The 21422-nt window shown below is 49.2% G+C and overlaps 1 protein-coding gene across 3 annotated transcripts in view; it reads left to right on the top strand.

Annotated features, from left to right (window-relative positions):
* RPH3A (rabphilin 3A) overlaps window positions 1-21422 on the top strand; it is a 98714-nt gene that overhangs the window by 11782 nt on the left and 65510 nt on the right. For all 3 annotated transcript variants that reach the window (XM_044244236.1, XM_044244234.1, XM_044244235.1), the window contains one exon: window positions 19680-19768. In XM_044244236.1, the coding sequence (XP_044100171.1) occupies window positions 19698-19768 (71 nt within the window). In that variant the 5' untranslated portion in view covers window positions 19680-19697. The remainder of the gene's footprint in view (window positions 1-19679; window positions 19769-21422) is intronic.

The following is a 21422-nucleotide window of genomic DNA, read 5'->3' as shown; positions in this document are numbered from 1 at the left end:
GCTGTGGTGGGATTCACCTCCAGGGGAGGGCGCCGAGCGATTTGACAAATACTCTGGAACTGAGTGACGCACAAAGGACTTTGTATATTGGCCCAGCCCTCTGTACCCCACCCCTTTTACAACCCCAATCCCCTGGAAGGGGGAAGGGCAGTGTGACCCCACCAGGGAGAGATTTTGTTCTGCGGTGAACTGTGGTGTGGGGCTCCTCCCTGAAAATCTGGAGAGGGGATTGGGAAAGTTACCAGTCCACCAGCTCTGCTGCTGTGTGATTCTGACCAAGTTACTAAATCTCCCTGTGTCTCAGTTTCCTCATCTGGAAAAGGGCTAGCAATAACATCAACCTCCCCGGATTTTCTTGGGGACATAACGAGTCGGTATATATCATCTTTGCTTGGAACAGGCATGGGACTTGAGAGAGGCTTCATCAACGGATGATGACGGTCATGACGATGAAATCTCAGAGCTCAGCCTTCTAGAAGGGGTCGTCCTAATCCTTCCCGCCCCCTGTCCACTGCCTCACCTTCTGTGGGCCTTTCCTCAAATATCACCTTCTCAGAGAGGCCTTTTCTAGATCACCTTATTTAGAAATTACACCCCTGTGTCAGAATCCTGTGTCCTCCTTGCCTGCCCGTTTCTCCCTGGCACTTAGCACCGTGGGACACACGATCTTACTATAGTATTTATTTTGTTCATCGTCTCGCCCACCCCCCGCTGGAATACCAGCTCCTCCCACAGAACAGGATCATTTGACTCTTTTATTTAGCACTCTGCACTCAGTGTGCCTTGCCCCACAGCCTCTGGCACCCAGTAGGTGCTCGGGAAGTATTTGTCAGATTAAAAAAAAAAAACGCTGACTATGCCCTTCTAACGTTCGTGCTCTCGTTCACAACCTGACCCACTCCCCAGGCCGCTCTAACTCACTTAATGGTTCATCGAACAGCAAAAGCAGCAGCAGCAACCCCCCCACCACCGGCAAAAAAAATCCCCAGGAAGGGGTAGGGGATGGACAGGGGAGGTGTTGAGGCACCAGAGATTTCGGTGATGGGGAAGAAGTGAAGGTCTTTTCCAAAACCAGCTCAGCAGCCTGATCTTTTTAACCTGATTAAACACATTAAGACTTAGTCCATTTGCACATTCCCTCAGCCCGGTCACGGCCGCTGGTAGGAAGCAGACTTATTCAATATTTAAGAAGACCTGCATTGCAGGCGAAGGGTTTGGGCCGTGTGTGGAAGAACCGGCAGCAAATGCTCCGGGACTGACTCTGAAGTGGTGGATTGTTTTTAAAAAAAGGAGAGAAACAAGAGAAGGTGAGGCCCCAAAGCCCTTAGCCTCCCTGCTGGCCTTCCCAGATCTATGATGACATTGACTGGTGCACCCCTGAGTTATTTGCTCTGATTCGAGGCAAGAGAGTGTTACCCACAAAGGAGGCTGGCATCTGGGAAGCTTGGTCTCGTGGGTCTCCTTTTTCTAGCACTGGCATAAAGTGGTGGCTTTCAGAGTGTGGTCCCTAGACCAGCAGCATCGCTGCCACCTGGAACTTACTAGAAATGCAAACTCTCGGGCTGGGTCCCAGACCTCCTGAAACAGAAACATCAGGGCAGGCAAGGGGGAACATCCGTCTGTTTTCACGAGCCCTCCAGGGCACTGATGCATGACCAAGTTCGAGATGCCTGGGCAGGAGGGGCAGGGACCTGAAGAGCGTGTGGAGCAGGGTCCGTGGTTCTCAGCAGGTGGGTCTCTGTCCAGGCTGCACATTATAATCACCGGACAGATTTCCAAAAAGTATGATGGGGACACTCACCACGAGTTTCTTCTTTAGGTGGTTTGGTTGGGATCCTGAAATTGGCATTTTTGTTTGTTTTTAGTTTTTAGATATTTTGCATATTCTAATTTATTTTACTTCCAGTATGCTGGAATTAGCCCTTTTTACTGCCCCCCCCCAAATCCGCCATGCTAAGGCTCGCCACCTAAGAATTTTAAAGAGCACCAGCGCTCATCAGTTTGGAGGTGACTGCACCTGGGGGAAGGGAGATGGACATGAGGCATTAAGGGGGAGGAAGCAGAGAGGAGGGTAGTAAGTTCAGACCTTACAGGCTGTGGTTGGCAACCAGGACTTTGTGCTAGAATTGTCTTTTTTTTTTTTTTTTCTTTCCTGTAATAAGAGCTCCCACTTACTGAGCATTTAGTATGGGCCAGCACCGTGCTGGGAACTCTGCATGCCTCACTTCATCCACCAGCCCTGAGAAGAAGAAGCATTTGTAGCCCCCATTTTCCAGACAAGGGGTACAGAGAGGCCAGGGAATGTGCCCAAGGTCCCAGGCTAGCGAGGGACCGAGCCAGGACGCAGCCGTGAAGTGTCTGGAGTTAGCCACTTCCTGTCACACAAGTCCCTAAGCTGAACACAGGTTGGCTTCCTAGGAAGGATGATTATTGAGGAGAGGTCCTGAGGATGTCTCCAGAAACACCAGGTGAAGTGGCTGTTGGAGAGGCGGAGTCTTGCGTCACTTCCTCCCTCTCGTGCCTCTAGATTCAGACCCTGGTTTCCGTTCTGCCAGAGGAACTTGCCTTTCTGGGAGCTTGGTTTTTCACTCAAGGCTTCTGCATCCCCAGGTCCCATGAAGGCTTGTGAGGGACCCTTTTGTCTCCTTTCTTGATTTTCCGATGGCAGCTTGGCCATTCAAACCAGTCCCAAGACTTACAGATAACTGCCAAGCCTCCACTTAGCTTTCAGAGAAAAATGACCTTCGTGCTTTCCTTTTCTTTCCACAAGTTTCTTTTCTCAAAAAGAGCTAAGACTCAGGGCCAAGGGGACTCACTCTTCACTTGTCCTCCGCTTTGAAAGATGAGGACCTTCCGACTCCCTCACATCAGCCCTTATCAGTCACCTGGTTTATGGCAGAAACTAAGCTGCAGGCTGATGTGCCCCCCGCCCCCAGCTCGCTGCAAAACTCGTTCCCCTCGGATCCCACGCCGTGGGTGCTTAGAGATGGCAAAGACACTTAGAAACCCATTTGCTCCCAGCCCTGCTTCATTATCCGATCAGACTCCAGAAAAGCCGCATGCTAGACAATTCCTGTAACTTTTCCATCTCTGGCAAATCCCCAAACCAATGTGTTCACTCCTGGCTGGTTTCCACCCTTCCAGCTTACCTCGTTCTGCTCCAGAAAGGTGAATGGTTGGAGGGACGGGGTTCGAAATGCACCTTGGTGGGCATCTCGTGGGAGAAGTTGGCCAGAAAACAAGCCATAATGACAGTACTTTGTAGGTTCTTGGCACTTTTCCTCCCAAATTGCCTCTTTACATCAATTATCTCATTATCTACCCCTTGCCTCCACCAGACTCTGAAAAAATAAAAGAGAAAACAGACCAAACTCCTAAGCATTTGCCCCACTTAGTAGTCCTCCATGTGAAAGGGAAAGTGGAAAGGTAGGAGCACTTGCTGACTAGGATATTATATATATAAACATTTGCATATACATAAGATATATAACATATCATTACACATTATGCATACGATATACTGTCTACTTTCTATACATACATGTATACATATGAGAGAGAGTTGACTCTCATCATTTGGAGTAGTTTTATTCTGCAAAGTCACCATGATCGCTGAATTAGCACATACTTGAATCATCACTCCTGAGGGAAATAACGGGTTAGGTCCCTGCAAGCTTCTACTCACACTTCCTTAAGTGATCCATTCATATCCTTTGTTTTGTGTGCATTTCTGCTTACAGACATCTTATTCAACACATGTCTTAGTCTGCTCAGGCTCCAGTAACAAACTGCCTTAGACTGGGTGGTTTATAAGCAACAGAAATTTCTTTCTTGGGGCACCTGGGTGGCTCAGTGGGTTAAAGCCTCTGCCTTTGGCTCAGGTCATGATCCCAGGGTCCTGGGATCGAGCCTCGAGTCAGGCTCTCTGCTTGGCAGGGAGCCTACTTCTTCCTATCTCTTTCTGCCTGCCTCTCTGCCTACCTCTCTGTCAAGTAAATTTAAAAAAATAAGTAAATAAATAAAACATTAAAAAAAATTTCTTTCTCACCGTTCTAGAGGCTGGAAGCCTGAGGTCAGGGTGCCAAAAGGGTCGGGTTCTGGTGAGGATTCTCTCTGGCCTGAGGACTGCTGATTTCTTGTTGTGTCTTTATGTGGCAGAGGGCCGAGAGCCAAGAGAACTCTCTCGAGATTCTTAGATGGGCACCAGTCCCATCACGAGGGTCCTAGTCCCATGACTTAAGTTAACTCTGATCACCTCCCACGCCCCATCCCCCGCCCGGCTAATACCATCCCATGTGGGGGTAGAGTCTCAACCACATGAATTCTGAGGGGACAGGAACATTCAGTCCGTAGCAGTAGATAGTATTGTTGAGTCATTAACATTGAACTCATGGCCAACGGCGCTGTAACTTATGGCCCATGAACGTATCAGGCAAATGTAGGTTCTCTGTAAGGTGCACTGCAGCCTTCTTGCATTGAGGAACACCAGGCAGCACCTCAGCGCTGGGTTCAGGGGCCATTTTCAACAGCGAAATCACCATTTTATCATCATCATTTTATTGTTTGCAATAAAAATGTAAACAACGTGGCATTAAACAAGACCTTGAAAAAGAGACCCATGTGTGGTGTGAGAGGTGTTGGACCCGAGCGGGTAATATGCATGTTCGGCCACTCGTTTTTTTTTCTGCTGTTCTCTGTGTGTGTGTGTGCATGTGTGTGTGTGTGCATGCCAAATGACCGTGAAGGTGCTACAGGTATTGTTTTGGGGGCTAGGGGTCAGTAGGCAAATTCACAGGTACAGAATTTGCAAATTATAGGAATGATTCGGAGTATGAGTGAGTGAGTGTGTGTTTATCAATCAGGATTCCATTGATCGTAATCCTCACTCAGGCAAGTTTAAGCGACACAAAGGGACATTTATTGGTTAATGTACTAGAAGAGGCCACAACACAGCTGAGGCTTGACTCTATCCAGTGGCTCAAAAATAGCATTAGGATTAATAGCACTGGGACAGAGTTCCGATGCTCAAGCTCTGCTCTCTTCCGGGCCGGCTGGCCTCTCAGGTGGGCTTTCTCTACCTGGGAGAACCCTTGCCACGTACTTAGAACCCAGAAACTCAGAGCTTAGCTTCACAGAGTTCACAGAAATCATTGTCCACAAGACTGAGAGTTCCATGGGGGGACGGGGAGTGGACATGTGTTCCTCGTTTCCGTGGTACCAACACTCCAGTGTTCTTTTAGGGAGCTGCCCTTTCCATGTCTCAGTGCATGGCCCCCTGATGGGGACCTCAGCTCTGCTCGGGTCATATTTCCTGACTTCAGCTAAAGTTCAGAGTGAGTGTGGGAAGGGGTTACTTAAGGTGAAGGCAAGTTTGTTGAGGGACATCAATTTAACAGTCTCTCTGCTGCCCCAGGACAAACTGGCCCATATAGCCTGTGTCCCACATTTTTGCTGCTGGCTTCATTTCTTTCAAGAGCTCATGTAAGTCCCTGGAAATCTGGATGCCAAGAGGCCCCTCATGCAATAAAACGTGTCACCTACTAGAGTGAGTAGCTCTGAAAAGAAGAGAAACTAAATCAACTTCAGATGTAGTTTTTTTTTTTTAAGATTTTATTTATTTATTTGAGAGAGAGAGAGAATGAGCAGAGCAAGTGGTCGACAGTGAGGGAGAAGCAGGCTCCTGATGCAGGGCTTGATCCCAGGTTAAGGCACAGACTTAACCGACGGAGCCACCCAGGTGCTCCCAGATGTTGTAATATAATGTCTCTTCAGAAGGTCTTCAAGTCAAAGGATGGATGGTGACTTGTTGGCTGCACCAAGAAGGAATTTTGTGTGCATGCCTCTGTGTGTGTGTGTGTGTGTGTCGCATATAAAAATGGACTGTGACATCTGGGATTTGGACACCGGCTCTGTCATCTGCTGAGCTGGAGACTTTGGGCCAATACCTCCTCTCTCCTTGCCTCCGTTTCCTGGTATAAAGACTGAACTGAGGACCGAGACAGCTGTGCTAAGTCCCCACATGTGTAGAAAGCTCAGCCTGGAACAGAATGAATGTTCTTGGCTGACATGAGGGCTCCGTGGGGGGGGGGATGGGCGGGAGAAAGAAGATGGCAGGTGAGTATTTAGAGTCAAATTGTGCTGGACTCCCAGCCCTACTACTCACTGGCTCTGATTCCATCCTGGGGAAAGCCAGTTAACCCTTAAAACCCCAGTTTTTCCTTCTGTGAGAGGGACTCAGTGGTGTCTCTTGCCAAGCACGACCGGAGCCCGTGTAAGTAGAGCACGCAGCGTGGCCCCAGCCCCTGACAGATGATGAGTGGCATTACAGGTGTTACTATCAGCCTTTATTCCCCAGAAATGTGACCAGGGTGGCTTGTTCCTCTTTATTTAGTACCCACCATGTGCCAGCTGCTGTTGTGAGTGCTTGAAACCTACGTCGTGTTCATTTAATCTCTCAGCGTCCCCCACCGGGAGGGAGGTGCTGTTCTTGCCGCTATTGTCATCTCTGGTTTTCATATGAGGGAAGTGAGGCACAGAGAGGTTAAGTGACTGTCCGAACACACAGAGCTGGGATTTGAACCCTGGCCGCTCTACATCCCTCGACCTCCGGCACTCCTCTCTGTCCCACCTGCCCCCGAGATCGTGACGACCAAGGGCTTTGTAAATCGCAGAGTGCTCCGTCCATATTTGATGCTCGGATGGCTGTTTCCATGGGGACGGGAGAGAGAGACAGGAACTTTGTGGTTCATTCGTTTGAATGAACCAGCCAACACCGACCAAAACTCCTGTTTCTGTTACTTTCTCCCACCTGGCACCAGGAGGGTCTGGGCAGGGCAGGTCTTCAAGGTCTAGTGTTCATGGCAATGAAGAGAAGCTTTCTGTTCTTTTCGAAGTGGTCTCAGATTTCTTCGTATCCACACCCCAGGGGAAGTGGCCATGGCCACACTGCAAGGCAGGAAGTATCTTCCTGGCCGGAGACTCTGGAACCTGTGTTATTTTTTGGGTGGCGAAGGTTCTGGAAGAACACGTGGGTAACATCTGTGCCAGCACTGGGTAAGGCAGCCTTGACTACTCTGTCTTCTGCTCCCACCTCTCATGAGCTCTAGGAAGTAGGTGCTGTCACAGCCCCCATTGTACAGATGGGGAGACTGAGGCTCTAAGAAGTTAAATAGTTTGCCCAGACTCACCCAGATTGAATTTAGCTAGCAGTTGGACCCAGGTCCAGGTGACTCCAAAACCTGAGCTCTCCACGGAAAATTCTGTCATGGAATTTGTACCATGGGTGAAAATGAGGGTGACATGTATGTGTGTATGTGTGTGCGTGTTGTGCCAAGGTGAGAAAACAACTAGGATCCCCTCCTGGGGCCCTGACTGCTTCTGCTTCACAAGGATGAAGTGAAAATATGCAATTTTCCCAGGGCAGGGAGCATCTGAGGCCAGAGTACTTTATCCTTCTCTCTTAAGACACTGGCTCTGCTTACTTGCTAAGAGAGTCCGGCCAAGTCAGGGAGTTAGTGCAACGGACTGGGAGGAGTCCGTGAACTTGAACCGTTCCTTTCTTTGGAAGTGCACGTCACCCTCTTTATAGCAGCCTTGACAAGTAGTTCTGCTGTTTGTGTTGGACTACTTGCAGTGATGGGAGCTCTTCACCTCCCACAGTCACAGGCCCTCCTTTTGATAGCTCCAATGGTAAGAAAGCCAACCTTGACCTGGGCCCGTCTCCCTCACTGTACCCCCCACCTGTTGCACTGGCTCTAGAATCACACTACTGGGATTCTCCATGTGTCCCCATCATTTCCTAGCTGGGTGACCTGGGAGAAGTTCCTGAACCTCTCTGTGCCCCAGGTGCCTCATTTGTGAAGAGGAAAACTCATCGTTCATTGGCTCATGGTGAGGATTAGATGAGCTACGTAACCTCGAACAGGGCCTGGCATGTTGCAGGCCCTTGGAAACTGGACACACGCCCAGAGGGATAGAAGAGGCAAGTTTAATGGAGAGACATTTACAGTCACATGAACAATCCAGCAGGTCCTGGGTGCTCCATGGCCCAGCACCTGATGGAGGGAGCCATCAGCCTGTCTAGGCCTTGAGGGGCCGGAAGGGAACACCTGTGGACCCAGAAGAGAAAGGATTGTATGGAGGGGTCCTCCGGACAGGAACTGTGACCCCCAGCAACCAGCTCATGGTAACCAGCAGGTGGGGCCCAGAGAATATGTGCCCTAGCCTCTCTCTCCCCGCTTCGGGTCTCCTGTTGCTGCCTCCCATTAGACAGACCCGACCAGGAGCCAGAGGGCAGGAAAGCCTCTGAACGCACCCACACAGGACATTCTCCCAGGACGCAGAGCTGGGTGGTGGGTGAATGCATCTGGACGAGTGACTAGAAGATATCCAGCAAAGCTATTTTTATTATTATTTTTATTATTGGGTTGGACCATACAATGCTGCCACTATGCCACCATATTTGCCATATGAAAATAGCAAATTATATAAAAATATAAATACAAATCCTATAAACGAATATCTTCTTAGCCAGATAGTATATTACTTGTATCAGTCGTCAATGGAGCAGGGTGGTGAGAAGGCTCATTTATAAAAGACCCAGGGCTGCGTCCTTGGATAGTCCAATGTGACCTTGACACCGAGGAGGGGTCAGGATGGGGCTTGTGGTCTGTGGGGTGTGATGAGATTTAGGGCTGCAGATAAGTCCGTTCCAGCTGAGTTTTAATTAGAACAAGTTTCATTGTAACTTGGGCCCAAGGGGCAGCCAGGGGCCATTAAGCTAAATGGCTTGTTTTAGTACACAGACCTGGCTCATCCCATTTTCCTGTTTGGGGTCCCATGTGTCTGGCCATGCTTGCGACAACACAAAAATCAATCCTGAGCTTTTCCTCTTCCTTGCACACCACAGCCTAGCTGGAGCAGAGATAAACTTGGTTAACAACACAACAAAGGCCAGTTTCCACTTTATCAAGGAACCGGGTAATTGGCTGGTCTGTGTAGGGAGCCCTGGAGAGAGATCTGTAACAGTGTGTGCACTTTGTAGTTCAGTGTTTGGCTTCGTAGACTCAGGGCACAGAGAGATTCATAACCCTGCATAGGGAGGAAAGGTTTGGGGTACCCCTGTCCAGCAGGAGACATTCTTCCCAGGAAGATCCATTCTGCATGCTTTCCCCTTCCTTTTGTGTGTGAAGGTACACCCTGGTGAGACTTCCTGGCTGTGTGTCTTTGGGCAAAGCGCTGGACTTCTCTGGGCTTCCGTTTCCTGATCTGTAAAACTGGGTAATAAAAGATCGTGTGTTCTAGGATTGTTCTGAAGCTCAGATGAGATGGTGCACATGAAATAGTGCAGTCCTGGCCGTCGGGAAGCACAGACAGGCTGGGTTAGGTGGTTGCTGCAGGAACACGCCATCCCCACAGTTTCAGTGGCTGGAGAACCAGATTTGTCTCTCAGCCATGCTGACTGGGTGTGGGGGGCTAGCAGGGGGGGGGGTCTGCTCTGCGTGTATCCTCCCCCAGGGGCCCAGGCTGGGCGGAGCTCCATCCTCACACATCCACGATTGTCAAGACAGGGAGAGGGGATGCGGTGAAGAGTGCCGGAGGCACGTGATGTGATGAGTGTTACACGCACTATGGGTGTTATACGCAACTAATGAATCATTGGCTGCTACATCAAAAACTGATGATGTACTGTATACTGGCTAATTGAACTTTACTAAAAAAACAAAAATGCACTGGCTTCTATTTCCACCTGGGAACGTTTGCTAGCCAAAGCGGCTCATGCGGCCACTCCCAGCTTCCCAGGGAGAGAGAAGGGCAGCCCCATCACAGGGTTGGTCAGCAGCGCTCACGACCACCACCGCACTCAGCAGACCACCCTCGCTTTGGTACACTTGCACTGTTTCCCTCGTAGGATAAAATCACATATTGTCATTTCCCTTATTCATCATCATCATGCTTCATGTACTTATTCTCGCTTCAAAAATCCTGGGACATTGTCTTCTAGAGCCAGAACTGGGCTTCCATCTCTTTAGGAAAAGGCAACTGAGATCATTATTATTAATAGCAATGCAAATTCATGATAGCTCCCGTGTGACAAGCAGGTGTTTTGTGCCGGCCCCGAACTGGGGCCTTCCCATACACCGTCTCATTTAATCCTCACGATAGTTACAATTTGAGATCCAATTCTATGGACGGGGAAACTGAGGCTCGGTGAGGGGAAAACACTTGTGAGGCTGGTGGATGGCGAGATGGGCTTGGCTGCCACACCCATGCCCTAGGTCACCCTGGTGAACTCTCCTAGAGAGCATGGGGTCTTAGTTTCTGGATCCTTCAGGATCCAGAAGGATTCCAAGCAGGGTTGGCCAGGTGGAGATTGCTTTAGGCCATAGGGTTAATCATGGCCGGCTCTTTCTTTTCTATCCTGTTTCCCCACTGCTCTCTGCCCTCTAGTCACCCCAGGCTCCATTCCCATGAATTTCTCCAGTCCACAAACATTGCCATGTCGCCTGAAACCTCTGAGTCTTTGGTCACGCACATCCCCATCTTCATCTTTTCAGTCTTGCCTGGTCCTTTTTATCCTTTAAGGCCCGGCCCAAATGTCCCCCTCTCTGGGAAGACCCTCACCGCTCCAACCCCCAGGCAAAACCAATACCAGAATCTTCCTGTTCCTGTGGCATTTAGTACATTAATGAATCTTAGCATTTTCTAGACACACACAGACACAGCCTTTTCAGAGGAGGAAAGAGATTAGTCTTTGTTTTTAATTAATGCCAGCTCTCTCATCCTGACTTTTAATACCGTCACCTCATTTGTCTTATTAAGTACTTAGTTTTGCTTTTAATTAGTGCTGTTTATTGTCACTGAATTTTAATTGTCAGTGCAGGGTCTCAGCAGGCCTTGGTGAGGAAGCTTTACAAATGTTTCCTGTCCTCTTGCAAGGCCTGAGCTTGGGTGGCAGTGCCTCTGGTGCAGGAGGGGTATTCCAGGGGGTTGTCGAAGGCTGGCATATTTCTCCCCAGGCCTCAGCCAACTTGTACTGCCTTTGACATCCCTGTTTGCTCCAAGGTGGCTGTTCTGTGAAGACACATAGGGCTCAGGAGGGTTGCAATAGCAAAAATTCAATTCAGATAATCTCAAGAAGAAAAAAAAAATGGAGGAACATATTGGATCATGGTTGCCAAAAAGGCCAGGATGGATTCAGGTACGGCTGGATCTAGCATTCCAGTGCATCATCAGAACTCAGTCTCTTTCCATCTTTCAGTTCTACTTTTATCCTTTGGCAGGCATTTCCCATGTGGTGGCAGAAGGGATAATAGCAGCTCCAAGCTTCTGTTCTACCAGCTAAGCAGTCCCAGAGGACAGACCTTCATCTGTCCAGATTAGGTCATGTGTTTATCCCTGGACCAGCTGCTGTAGCCCATGGGCTATAATGCTCCAACTGGCCTGGCAAGGGAAGTTGGTCCACTTCTAGGGGCCAGAATGGATGAGCTCCTTCTCAGAGACACAGATAGATACTGAAAGAGAGAGGGTTTCCTGAAGGAAAATTGGGGTGCCATTACCCACAAAAAGAGAAAGAAATGCCAAACAGGTAAACCAAGAAATCTCTACCCCTGATAATCCACTGAAATGTCTCATTCGAGCCTAAACAATCACTGGAAATTAGACCTTTGTTCTCCTCCCTAGCCAGACCCTTAGATAACATTAGCAATGACCTCCTTGTCTACTACTTGAAAAGGAGTTTGTATTACAAAGTCCCTGCACATGTGTTAACTCATCAGCTCTTCCCAGCAACCCTGCAAGGTAAATATAACAAAGATGGGAACTTTAATGTCCTCATTTTACAGATGCAAAATCTAAGGCCCAGAATGACTAAGTGACTTGCCAGAGTCACGCAGAAAATAAAACGAATAGGGCCTTTGCACTTGCTTTCTCCTCTGCTTGGAATGCTCTGCTTCAGAGAGCCATGTGGCTCAGTCCATTACCCCCTTCAAGTCTTTGCTCAGATATTACCTCTTAATGAGCTCTCCTCTGGATACCTATGCAAACTCAAACTTCCCTCTCAATCATCAATCCCCCTTAGTCTTAATGCCTTACTGTTTGGTTATTATCTGTCCTCCCCACTAAAATATAAGCTCCACAAGGACAGTGATTTTGCTCCCTGTTTGTTTGCTTGGATGTTGTATCCCCAATGCCTAAAACAGTGTCTGGCACATAGTAATAGATGTTCTATAAATACTTTCTGATTCTTCCTATTTCTCAACAGAAGCTGGCAATCTGTATTTTTAATTAAATCCCATGCTTTTTAGAATATTGGCTTGATTTTACTTTTAAAAAACACTGCATGGGCCAAACAAAACATATTTTCAGCCTGGACGCTGTTTCTGGAATATCCCACCCACCCCCAGTCTCTCCCCACCCCCATTTGAGGTCCTTGGTGCAAATTGCATTTCCCACACCATCAGATGGTGTGAGTGAGTTTTTCCAGATTCCTAATTGAGCAGCGATAGGCTGGACTCAGGGGAAGAGCGGAGGGACGGGAAAGAGACACAGAGAGATAGGAGTGTCTGGGTGCCAACCCTGGTAGCTGCAGGTTCTGCTGCGAAGCTTCTGGGTAAATTCCAAGACTGTGGGGCTGGGAGGCTGACTGTGGCGTTGAATTCTGCGCCAACAGCGGCAGCTCACGCCAGTTCCCTGCGGTGCCCTGCAGTGCCCCATAGAGTACCCTCCCCGCCCCATAGTGCCCTGCAGTTCCCCATAGACCGCCCTCCCTCCCAGAGTGCCCTGCAGTGCCCCATAGACCACCCCCTCCCCCAGAGTGCCCTGCAGTGTCCCGGAAACCTGCTGCAGCTCTGAAGCTAAAAGGGCTTTCAGAGTTGGTTTTTCAGCTCCTTGGAATGTGACAGAAGACCTGGAGATTCCAGTGGTTGGAGGCATGGTTCCTGAGCAGACAGTGCCAAGGAGAAGTAGGCAGAACAAAATGCAAAGAGGGAGAAAGGCAGGGTTCTGGAATCTGGCTTTTCTGGGCTAAGGACAGAGTCTTAACAGTGGTCTCAGCTGCAAGTGGCTTATGGCTTAACACCAAGCTGTGCGGGGGGCAGGTCTGGAATGGGCCTGGCTCTGACCCGTACATGTGGATTTGTTGAGTGCCTTCTGTGCTCACCGAGTTTGGGTGAGGCTTTACTGAGCATCTACTGTATACTGTACTCAGGACCGGCTGCAGAGTGAAAATGCAGGGCCCCCCTGCTCGATATTATTAAGAATCTCAAGCCGGTAACAGCAGAGCATTAAGGCAAGCTCGGGGCCCTTCTGCTCATGGTGCCCTGGGTGGCTGCCTAGGTTGTGGGCCCATGAAGCTGGCCCAGCATGCACCAGACCTACAACTGTTGAACAAACCTGGGCCCAGCCCTGCTATTGTGGATCTCACAGAACAGGCAGAGAGACAAACAGGAAATAAAAAAAAAATAATAATGATTGCAAATCACAGTATTGTAAAGGAAACAAACAGGGAGAGTAAGCAATGGGGTTCGAGGAGGTGACTTAGAGAGTGTAGTCAAGGAAGGCTTCCTGGAGGAGGGGACACTTGAGCAGAGACCAGCAGAGGATGAGAGGGAATCAGCTTCATGAGAGTGCTTGGAAGCAGCTGTCAAGTCAGAGAGAACAGGAGAGACAAAGGTCTGGTAGCTGGAAAAGCCAGTATGACGGGCACACGGTCAGAGACAGGGAGGGTAGCTGGCAGAAGAGCCTGGCTCTTCTTTGAGGTCAAGGAGGAGGCCTTAAATCTTACAATGGGCAGCCACTGCAGCACTTTATTATTTTAAATTACATTTTAAAAAAACCTAAGTGTTCATTTATTTCAAGATAACTCACATAGCTCGAAGGTTGCAAATCCAAAAGGGAACCTTGTGAAAATTCTCCCTCTCAGCTCAGCTTCAGCTCCTCAGTCCCTCTCCCCGGAGGGGAGCGACGTTACCTGCTTCATGCTTGCTCTTTTTTTTGCATGCTTGCTCTTTAGTGATCCTTTATGCATGTATAACCCAAAGCCGCACGCATGTATCCTGCCTTCCCTTGCACACACGAGTGGTGGTGTTCTGGAACATCGTCCTCCGTCTTGGTCTGCACGGCAGCAGTGTATTGTAGTGAGGCAGCCGTATCCGCCATAAATCCTCTCTTTATTCCTCCTAGCTGTGTCACACGCCACTGTCCAGATGGGCCACCAACCACCAGCTAGTCCGGGCTTAGTATTAAGCATTTAGACTGCTTCCTAGACACACTTTAAGTAGGAACTTGGGAAGCCCATTTAAACGCTCCATGACTCAGTGACTCATCTGTAAGATGGGGAAGAAGAACATCTCTGTCGAGGGCTATCGTGAGGACTGAGCAAGATAAAACATGAAAGGCAATTACTTAGCAGGTAATAAGCCCTCGATACAGGAACTGTCAGTTGTTGGTGTTGTTGCTTTTATGATCCAAAGCAGACTGGGTCTTGGAGCTTGCTGTAGGCCTGGGGGCAACCTGTGTCCGGGAGAAAGAGCTAGAGCCTCTGGCTTCCAGGGAGGCAGTGATTTTATGCTTTCTGAACTTGCAGCTGCATGACTGGATCTAAGCCATGGCTTTGGCCCTGACCGAGCGGAAACGTGTTCTCTTTCAGCACCTCCAGGGAGGGGGCTGGTTGGGCGTGTCTCTGCTCGTTTCTGAGGCTGAGGGGTGGGAATACAGTCAGGGACTGATGGTCACCAAACACTCACCAAGATCGAACAATCTAAAACCAAGGAGGGACGTTTTGTAGGTGTGAGCAGAGTAGTGATTAGCACATGGGCTTGGCAGAGAGTTCAAATCCTGGCTCTGCTTCTTGGTAGCTGTGTGATTTTAAGCCAGTGGCTTAACTACTCTGAGCCTCATTTTTTCCACCTGCAAAATGAGGATGCTCTCACTCACCTGGGAGTAGGATTGTAAAGATTCAAGCAAATGGTGAAGGCATGGGATTTTGCACATAGTAGATGCTCAAGAAATGTTAGTCATCATTGCTGGAGAAACTAAATAGTCTAGGGGAAGCAGGAAAGGGGAGGTTACCACTCTGCAAGTGCTTACAGGGTGGCAGGGACTGTCACTGTGCTTAAACTCACCAGATCAGTGACACCAAGGTTCGGCGGGTCCTAGGGCAGAATCCTATATAATTTATCGGACACGTGCATCTCTCCTTTTGCTCCTGGTTTCCAGTGGTTGGTTTCCCTCTGCTGCTCCTGCCTCAGGACTGCCGGGTTCCTGTCCACTGTGCTGATGGCTTCTCTGTAGCACACAGTAGGAGAGGCAGGGGGCATCGGAAAATGTCAGAGGCTCGCCATGTCCATTAACTCCCCCTCAAACCTGACATTATGGCTGTACTTCATGGAGCATCGTCTGCAGGCCGCTGGGAGAACGTCTTAGGAACGCCTCCTCTCAGGTTGGAAGGTGGTGAAGCGGCTCGCCCAGGGTGGTGAATTCAGGGATCCGAGCCCTGCTGTCCTAAAATTCTCCCTTCTACTCCCACATGAGGTTGAGTTCTCTGAAAGCAGAACCAGCGATGGGATTTCTAGGACTAGTGATGACTCAGGGACACAGTGTAGGGCAGTGGGGGATGTGGCTTCATCGGGAGTCTGGCCTCTGCCCGATCCCACGGGGAGCTCGGGAGCTGTTGGCACACAGAGCTCTCCCACCTGGACCCAAGGAGGCTGTGCCTTGTCCCCACCTTGTCTGTTTTTCACTGGCTTTGGGCCGCACCTCGGGCAAGCGTAGCCTCCTGTATCTCTGGGTAAGGCCACTGCTTTTGTTGGCTGAGGGCAGTTCTCTGGAAAATGGTGCTGCCCTGAGCTCTTGGCTGCTAACACTCCTAGAGGGGTGTGTGTGTGTGTGTGTGTGTGTGGTGTACGTGTGTGTGTGTGTATGGTGGGGGGGGTGGACACCCCTCCTGTAAAGGACATCGGCAGTTCCTGCCATCCCCCTCCTCTCCCAGCCCCCTCAGTGAGGGCCTGCCTGCAGACACATGACCTCTTTTCTCCGGGCTCAACCCTTGGCTGTTCAATGCCTCGATGCCTCAGGCATCCCCTCTCCTGGCCCAGGCCCAGCTGACCAGGGCACGCACTGGACAAGGAGTCCAGTCCTGAGACGTGAAGTGCTTTGAGAGCCCTGGATGGCAAAGTTGAAACCATGGTTCTGTCCGGGCTGGCTTCTGGCCTGGAGGATGGAGCTGGGTAGTTTCCACGGGGCTGTCAGCCAGGGCTCTCGTGCTTTGCGGGCAGAATTTTAATAGGAAATGAACTCCTGGTGCGCATGACTGAACGCTGGGGTGGGGGGGAAGCCAGGTTCCACCTTTAGGGCAACAGAATTTGGAGATAGAGTTCATGGGGAGAGGGGGACTGTGTAAGCCTTGCCCCAGCTCTCCCTGCTTCCTGGGACCCCACCCCCCCAGCCCCCCAGGGCAGTGCTTCATCTCTGCTGCAAAGCAGAAAGCAGGGTATTCAAGTAAGCATTCTAAGTCCAGGCCAGAGGCAGCAAACTGGACCCATTACCTGGATCCGAGGCTCTGAGCAGCCAGCAGAGCCCAGGGGTCCCCGGGGCCCAGGGTGGCCTCTCTCAGCTCCCAGCACAGGCAAAAATGAGATGTTAAGTTTCTTTTCAGCACACTTCCTCTGCACCAGGAGCCATCCCTCCTTTCTTTCTGTTTCCCAAGTGGAAGCAGTGAAATGCTCCTATGAGTCTGGGGAGATTATGTCAACCACAGGGGAGCAGATGAAATGGCTTTTCTGTAAGAGGCCTCCCTCCTCCGTGTCCGGCCTTCAACCCACTGGCAGATTTAATTATCCTACCAGCTACAGGAGAGGAGAGAGAGTTCACCCCGCCGGCTTCTCAACTAATCAGTCCCAGGAAACGAGGCCATGTTGTACCAAGACCTTCAGGGATATCAGGACCCACCGGACACAGTGATCCGCTTTCTAAAGTTGTTTTTCATTTTTTTGTTTTTTTAAATTGAATGTAATCTCTGTGGTCTCTCCCCCTTTACTCTTGGGCTAGACCCTGTGGGCGGGGCAAGGTGGGGAGCTCCGCAGAGGACAGAAGCCTGGCTGAGTTCAGCCGGACTGCCTTCATGTTCAAGGAGACTCATGCATGCATTCAACAAATATTTAGTAAGCACCTTCTGTGTGCCAGGTGTTATGTGAGGTGTTAGAGATTAAGAAGGAATAGGACAGAGTAGGTCCTGCGAGGGGCTTATATTTTAGAGATAAGAGATACAAACTCTAAGCAAATCAACAAGACCTATGACACATTTGGGAAGGGATATGAGCTCTGAAGAAAAGGAAATCAGAGTGAAAGAAGCCAGAGCGGAGGAGCTGGAGGAGGAGATGTTTTAATTGGAGCAATCAGGGAGGGCGCTTTGAGGAGGTGACGTTTGAGAATAGACCTAAACAAAGGAGGAGAATGAACCAAGCAAACATCTGCAGGTGAGTTCCAGGCAGATGGGAGAGCAGGGAGGTGGGGTATTGGAGGAAGCACAGGGAGGCCTGTGGGGCTGAGTAAGGAATAAGAGGAGAGTGGCAGATAGGGTTCGAGAAGGAGGTCATGAGGACCCAAAATCATGCTAAGGAGTTGAGACCTTGTTCTGGGAGCAATAGGGAGCCATTGAAGACATTTGAGCAGAAGAGTGACATGGGCTGATTTACTTTATTTGGGGTGAAGAAAGGGCCATGACGTACACACCTGGCTTTTGCAGATGTACACAACACCCAGTTGAAGATACAGAACATTTCTACCCTGCAGAGTTCCCCTTCTGCCCCTTCCCAGCCAGTACCCTCGGTACCCCAGAGTTAGCCACGGATTTGCGGATTTCTACAACCATCGAAGAGCTTTGTCTGTCCTTAACCTTCATATAAACGTGATCCAATAGCGTGTCCTCATTTGCCGCTGGCTTCTTCCATAAGACATGGTGTCTGTGAGATTCGTCCCCCATTGTCACGTACATTTGGAGTTTGTCTTTTACTGTGGGCCAGTATTTTACTGTGTGAGCAGACCACCTTTATCTATCTGCTCTCCTGCTGATGGGCACTTGGATGATTTCTAGTTAGCTGTTATGGATAAAGAGGTTATGAACATTCTTGTGCGTGTTTTAGAACATGAGCATTTCCCCCTTGGGTTTATGCTTGAGAGTAGAATTCGTGAGCGGTAGGGTCGGTGAATGTTTATAGCTCTAACGAGCCTGCCAGTTTTCCAGAGTGTCATCATCCTATCCTGACTTGACTGAGATAAAATTCACATACAGTACGATTCACCCATTTAAAGTAGGCAATTTAGGGGACGCCTGGGGTGGCTCACTCGGTTAAGCATCCGCCTTCAGCTCAGGTCATGACCCCAGGGTCCTGGGATCAAGTCCCGCATCTGACTCCATGCTCTGCAGGGAGCCTGCTTCTCCCTCTCTAACAAATAAATAAACAAAAGCTTGGAAAAAAATAGACAATTTAATGGGTTTTAGTATATACACAGAGTTGTACAACCATGATAATAGTGAATTTTAGAACATTCTCGTTCTCCAAAGAATCCCCGTACCACATAGCCTTCATCTTCAGCCCTTCTGCCCTCCCCCAACCTCTGGCAATCAGAAGCTATTTTCTGTCTCTACGGATTCACCTGTTCTGGACATTTCTTATAGAGGAAACCATACACCATGTGGCATCTTGTGACTGGCTTCTTTCTCTCGGCATCATGTTTTGGAGTTTCTTCCACGCGGCAGGCGTGAACGTTTCCTTCCTCTCTAGGGCTGGACGATGTTCCGTTGCATGACAGGCTGCCTCTTGTTTGTCCATTCAGCAGCTGGTGAATACTGAGTCGTTCCTACCTTTTGGCTATTGTGAATAATGCTATGATGAGCATTTGCCTACAGGGTTTTGCGTGGGCGTGTGTTTTCATTTCTCTTGAGTGGGTAAGATATTTAGGCGTGGAGTTGCTGGGTCCTATGGTAGCTCTGTGTTTCAGCATGGCTATGCCGTTTCTACAAGCTGTGACTTTGATGTGTGTGGACATCCGACAGGCTTCTGCATGGAGCGTGGACTGAAGCAGGCCAAGGGTAGAAGCAGGGGACCAATGAAGAGGCTACTGCAGTAAGCCAGGGGCAGATAGCCGTGGTGCGGACCAGCACAGTAACTGGCCAGGCAGAGAGCAGTGGGCAGATTCTGGGTGTTATTATGAAGTCCGAGCTGACATGATTTTCTCATGGCTTGGTGTTAAAATATTTAAAAAAAAAAAAAAAGCCAGGATTGACTCCAGGATTTCGGATCACAAAGCTGACCAAGCCACATGCATGGGCAAACAAGTCCAATGATGTCCGCCAGTAGGAAGACACTGGATTGGAATTAAAAACTCCAATGACCCCCCACACACACACACACACACTGAGTTAGTCAAGGAGAAGAATGTGCATTTATGGAAGAAGGCTCTCCCTCATCGTTTCTGCCACTAGGGAAGGATGCCACTGGCATCCAGCAGGAAGTCTCCCCCTTGGGGCCTCAGTTTTCCCCATCTGGGAATTGGAGAAGCTGGGAAAAGTTCCCTTTCTTTTCTGCATCCTGCAGAGTACTTGGCATAGAGTAAGGACTTGAGAAATGTAGAGCAGCTGCATAACTGGGTGATGTCCTCTCTGTGTTCCTATTTTCCAGGAGCACCAAACTCCCGCCATGACTGACACCGTATTCAGCAACAGCTCTAGCCGTTGGATGTGTCCCAGCAACCGACCTCTGCAGTCAAAGTAAGTTGCCGCGTCTTCCGGGGCATGGCTTGTGTGGGGTCAGCGAGGGAGAAAAGAGTCCCAAAGAAATAAATAGAATTTCCTTCCCTGCGGTGGGAAGAAATGAATCCAGTGAGGGTATTGTTACAGGAACTTCACATTTACTACTTTGCAAGTTTGGAATAATAAGCAAATTCCGAGCTGCACGCCCCAGAGTAGAGACGGCAGGAAGAGCAGGGACCCGGTGCTTAGAACCAGGCTCTGTTATGCGTCTAGACCAAGCTTTTTTCCTGTATGATCAGAGGCGAAGCTTTGCCCCTCTCTGGGCCTCAGTTTTCTTATCAGTCACATAAGAAAGTTGGATCAGGTCACAGGGTGCAGACTGGCAGGCCGCCGGCTGACTCTGACTCGCAGAAGTGTTTTTGTGCTGTTTGGTTTTGGCCTAATGATTTAAAATTTGGGAAATGTGACACGAAGGTGATGTCACATTCTGTATCCAAGGATTATTATACCCAAATCAGTGATGCCTCAGATCTGTACCACCCTGGCTCACGAGGGCTGATCAATTTTCAGACATTTTGCAAGCTGATGATTAAACACGATTCTGAAACATTGAGTTTGTAATTCTGCAGTTAAACAATGTTCAACACAAAGGATGCAAAGACTCAAAATTAATTGCTTAATTATGTTATGACATTGTGTTATTCTCTGTTTTATGTTATATACCGTGTATATAATGATATGCTGCTATGCCTTTCTTCCCAGTTTTGCATCCAGTGGGGTTTTGTCCCCACTGTTAAATCATCCGTGGCAAAAAGTTCACCAGCACGCCACTGACTGTTGGACAATCTAAAGCTGTTGTTGATCGTTCCTGCAGATTTTCACTCAAAATGGCTTGTTTCTTTGAATGCTGATTAATTTTTTATTGTGCGCTCAATCTGCGAGAATCCTGGGGAATCTCCTTTGGGGATGTTTTACTTCAGAGGGATTGGCGCTTTTGCTCCTACTGGGAGTCAGGGGTACTGCTCCCCAACTATGATGTTACCCTCCCCCTGCCCCGCCCAGGAACCCCCAGAGGGTCCTGACTCCATGTCAGGGTCTCAGACTGCCCATGAGGAGCTGAGGTCAGACTTTGGAACAGCACTGCTGGTGTTTGCCTCGGCTTCCTGCTCACAGCTCACTGTCCTGGATTCCGTTTGCTTGGTCTTCTTTTTCTTTTTCAAAAAATTGCCTTTATAAAAGTATACATGCATACCTTTGACAGTACACAGTGAAATTTGGTCATTGTCAAAACATATACTCATGAAGCAGTCACAGTCGTCAAGCTAATGAACAAATCCATCCATCCCAGAAGCCTCCTTGTGCCTCTTCCTCCATCTCCTCCCAACCCATCTCTAGGTAATTGCTCATCTATAACTATATACATTATAAAAACGGCAAGTTAGCTTGCCTTTTCCAGAATGTCCTACAAATGGCATCGTAGAGCGTGAGCTCTTTTTCTGGGAAGAGATGTCTCTCTTCTTTCTCTCAGCACAGTTTATTTCATGAGCCATCCTTATTGTTCCAGAACGTCCAGACTGTTCTGCGTAGCCATAGTCTGTTCCTTTTTACAACTGAATTGCATTTTGTTCTGTAGGTATACCACAATTTGTTTATCTGTCCGTCTACTGTGGAA

The sequence above is a fragment of the Neovison vison genome, chromosome 3, assembly GCF_020171115.1.
Source record: "Neovison vison isolate M4711 chromosome 3, ASM_NN_V1, whole genome shotgun sequence".
NCBI classification, from domain to species: domain Eukaryota; kingdom Metazoa; phylum Chordata; class Mammalia; order Carnivora; family Mustelidae; genus Neogale; species Neogale vison.
Note: the sequence above shows the minus strand (reverse complement) of the source record. Positions and strands in the feature narration are given on the sequence as shown.